The 4,289-nt window shown below is 36.4% G+C and overlaps 1 protein-coding gene across 1 annotated transcript; it reads left to right on the top strand.

Moving 5' to 3' along the window:
- Window positions 1–17: 17 nt before the first annotated feature.
- On the top strand, window positions 18–4,131 carry LOC122547271 (tripartite motif-containing protein 59-like). Its single transcript, XM_043685909.1, has one exon. It carries the CDS (start codon window positions 1,981–1,983, stop codon window positions 3,304–3,306), a length of 1,326 nt encoding a protein of 441 aa, XP_043541844.1. The 5' UTR covers window positions 18–1,980; the 3' UTR covers window positions 3,307–4,131.
- Window positions 4,132–4,289: the final 158 nt, after the last annotated feature.

The following is a 4,289-nucleotide window of genomic DNA, read 5'->3' on the forward strand; positions in this document are numbered from 1 at the left end:
CTCTTCAAAGGGATATGGCTCATTTATGTCTGAATACTCTCTCCTGGAAGGTCAATCTCTGATCAGTTTTTTTTCACCTGGCTGTTGCTTTCCCCAAAGTACTCATGCGAGGATCACTGAAACTAGCTCTTCACCAGGTCACTATTTTTATTTTTGATATTACTTTTTGAAAAAGTAGAGATAGAATAAAATTGTTACCTTTGGTCAAGGACCGGTCAACACAGACTTAAGACGAATAGCAAAAGAATCAAAAGCAATTTGAAGGATTTTTAAAAAAAATAGTAAGTGGCTAGATTTGGAATGCACATTCTGAGGGGTTTGTGGAAGTAGAATCAGTTATGTCTTTCAAAAGATATTTAATAAATATGTTGGGGTAGAAAGAATATAGGCTCGAGAGTGAGATTATTAGAATTGCTTTTGCAAAGAGCTAATGGGTCAAACTGCATCTTTGTTATAATGTATGATTTTAAAAAAATTTCTGGTCTCTTTGCATAATTACTTGAAACAGAGTGATATTGTGGCCAAGGTTAGCTAAATTATCTCCGACTGTAACAGATTCCATTCACCTTAGTTCATTTCCCAAAATTTAACACCGCTTCCTTCTTGTTGGACTAGACATATTAATTAAGATGTTTCCTATTTGTTTCTCCAATCCCAGCACTCCTATAACCTTCTAACCACAAATTCCATTTCCTTACTCACTTTTTGACTCAAAATACATCTGTTTAAACCATTTCCTTACTTACATCTGCAAAACTATAATTAGGGACAGATAATTGTTTTAGGAAGTTGCGGCTAAAGGATCCTATTGTATGCATGTATAAAATAAAAATGTAAAACTAATATACTCTCTCAACCAACAAGTTAGCTAAGGGAATTACATTGCTCTAATTAACTATTTTCATACAGCAGGTATTAAATCTTTTATCTATTATCAAGTTCTCCTGTATTAGTAAAAAAAAAAGGATTCATAAATAACAAACTCAATAAAGTAGGAAGATGGCATCAGTGTCCAAGTCTTGGACGTGCTTGAGAAAATTTCTACAGGGAAAGGTGCTACCTAAAGTTTCTATTGAGCTGATGAATACAAAGTAGCATCTTGGTATGCATACTTTATAACACTAAGCAAGTTCTGTGAATGAAGAATGGTTCCCATGGAGAGCATTGAAAGCCCACACACTTATGGCTTTGTTGAGGCATTACAGGTGTAAATTTTCAGATCTCAAGGATTAATTAAAGCTCTAGGAGTATACCTGGGGAGAAATAGAACTACTTCACTTCAGCATTCCCTAGCTTTGTCCCAAAGGGGCTTACATTCTCTGAGGATGGCTTCACTACTTCTTGTTGTACTGCACTTTATCAATTTGTGTGGAAATATTTCTAGTCAGGATGCAATTTGAACATAATGTTTTGCCTACTTCAGTCACATCATTTGGCCATGCCCTACCTTACACCCACCATTCTTGACACTGTATCCAAAGTTTTCATCTCTGGACTTGATTCCTCAAATTTTTTTTTGATGAACTCTTATCTGTAAACTTCTATTGCTGCAAATTGTCCGAAATACAGCTACCTGCACCAAGTCATTTTTCTATCACTCTCGTCATCCAACATATTTAAAATATTTGTCCTTTTTTTTTAGTATGGCCTCATCCTTTTGTCCAGGAGACCTCCTTCAAGCACTTTATCCTCTCACATGTTTTAATCCTGTTACTTGCATTGTCCTCCCCTCATCTAGCATTGGTAACAAAGCCTTGGCTTTAACTTCGGTAAATCACCTTAAAATCCTTATTCTTAAGCTTTCTTTCATTTCTAATGCTCCTTAAATGTTGTGCCTGCTCCTTATTTTCTTTCTGTAAAAGTATATTGATTTTTACATTGACAGTATACATTCAAATTTGTGCATTTAAATTCTGAAGTATTTTATTGAGGACAATTGAGATGTAGTTAAAATGTTTAATTATTTACTTGCAGGCAAGAATGGATCATTTTGAGGAAGACCTGACATGTTCTGTATGCTACTCCATCTTTGAAGACCCTCGTGTATTGCCTTGTTCTCACACTTTTTGCCGAACCTGTTTGGAGAACATTGTTCATGAATCAACAAATTTTTCCATTTGGCGACATCTTCGAATCCCACTGAAATGTCCTACTTGTAGAAGTATTGTGGAACTTCCCCCCGTGGGCATAAGCTCATTACCAATAAACTTTTCACTGATGGGAATTATTGAGAAATACCAGAAAGAAGAACACCCAAAGACTCCTACCTGTTCAGAGCACTTCAGGCAACCGTTAAACATGTTTTGTTTGTTTGACCGTAAATTGGTATGTGGTTATTGCTTGACAGTGGGCCATCATCAAGGCCATCCCATTGATGATCTCCAGCATGCTTATAATAAAGAAAAGGAAACATGTAGCAAACTTGTTGAACAACTGACTGAAAAACACTGGGCTAAAGTATCCATTTTCATTGAACAACTGGAGCACCAGAGAACACAAACGGAACAAACCATTCAACAAGATAAAGAAACCGTTATCCAATATTTTGAGAATCTGCAAAAAATAGTGGAAAGCAAAAAGCAAGCTTTTCTGGTTACTTTTGATGAGATCAGTTTAAGGATTACCAGTGAGTATGTTCCATTAATTCAGAAAATGCAAAAACTGAAGGAAGAACAACATGACCTTCTAACATTTAGTACATATTTAGAAGATGAAAAGGATCCTTTGGCTTTCCTTGAGAAAGTTCACCTTTACCGTCAGAGAGTAAATAATTTAATGAAAACTCAGCTTCCTTTTATTCGGCCACTGAATATACAACCACGAGCAGCACAATTTCTGACAGAGAAATGGTCAAAAGTCACTGTTGACCATATTAAAGATGCACCAGTCCTGGAAGTGAAACATTGCTTGGAAAACCACTGGAATAAAGATCTTAGTTTATGTATTAAACAAATCAAAGGATTATCTCAAAGATTGCCAGTTTTAACAGTGCTGTTCTTGCTAACTCTTATGTCATTGGGTTTTTTGATGAAAGATTGTTGTGTTAATGTGTTAAATACCACAGTTATTGATCTCCCACAGGTGAAGCAGATGTGTGATCTAATGTCAGAAGTTTGTGCTGGGTTTCATTCCTTAAAGGCTGCATTGGGACATTCAGTACAATCATTGGTTAATTTTTTTTGCCAGTTGATTGTTTCTTTTCCTTGCATTTATCAAATGTGTGGCTTTCAATTAAGTACTGTATTTCAGTATGCTTCAAGCAGTTTACAGAATTTACTTCCCTCAGAAAGTCATGAACAAGCTTAACTGAAATGTGATTTCCTCCTCATTGTATTAATCATTCATTGACTGGTTAGAATTAATTTGCCATTTACACAATCAAGTAGTCAATGCTACATATTTAAATATTTTCTAAATCAATGTTTTTAAAGGTAGCATTATCCTCATTTGTTTTAGCTGAGGAATGATTGATGAGAGTAAATTTGACCACTTTCAATACACAATATTAATAAAGGGCACTTAAGGTTTAGTATAGTTCAGATTGTAGCATAAACATGTTAAAACCATACCCACTAAAAACCAGAATCATACTGTGCATCATTTGTGTGTAATTTCCATATTCCATTTAAAGTGATTACCCTAATTTCATGTTGCTATTTTATGCAACCTAAACTCTCCTCCAGGTTAGATTTACACAGCCAGATGCAGGTAGGTTTGCTGATCCTTCCAGACTGACTGAATCTCCTGCATTAAGAATATTTACTGTAATATCAGAACAAATTAGGAAAGTAGCTTTAATGTACAGGGAAATGGCACTTTGAAAAGTTAGTGTGCAGGTAACTCAGTTTGAGGACATGGCATTTTTCATTGGGAAATTCACGTTTTGGCTGCAGCAATACCCATCTCAGGAACAATTCTGATCAGACAGCAATCCTGCCCTCCTCTATTTTTATAATATTTTATGCAATACTAATATTCCAAGATTACGCAAGAATGTTCTGGAATGGAAAGAGGATCTCCTGGGCAGTACTTCTAGGAACCTGGATGACGGAGAGCTTTTAGGAGAAAGTGAGGACTGCAGATGCTGGAGATCAGAGCTGAAAATGTGTTGCTGGAAAAGTGCAGCAGGTCAGGCAGCATCCAAGGAGCAGGAGAATCGACGTTTTGGGCATGAGCCCTTCTTCAGGAATGAGGAGTGTGCCAAGCAGGCTAAGATAAAAGGTAGGGAGGAGGGACTTGGGGGAGGTGCATTGGAAATGTGGAAGGAGGTTAAGGTGAGGGTGATAGGC

This window comes from Chiloscyllium plagiosum, unplaced genomic scaffold, assembly GCF_004010195.1.
Source record: "Chiloscyllium plagiosum isolate BGI_BamShark_2017 unplaced genomic scaffold, ASM401019v2 scaf_6383, whole genome shotgun sequence".
In the NCBI taxonomy this organism is placed as follows: Eukaryota; Metazoa; Chordata; class Chondrichthyes; order Orectolobiformes; family Hemiscylliidae; genus Chiloscyllium; species Chiloscyllium plagiosum.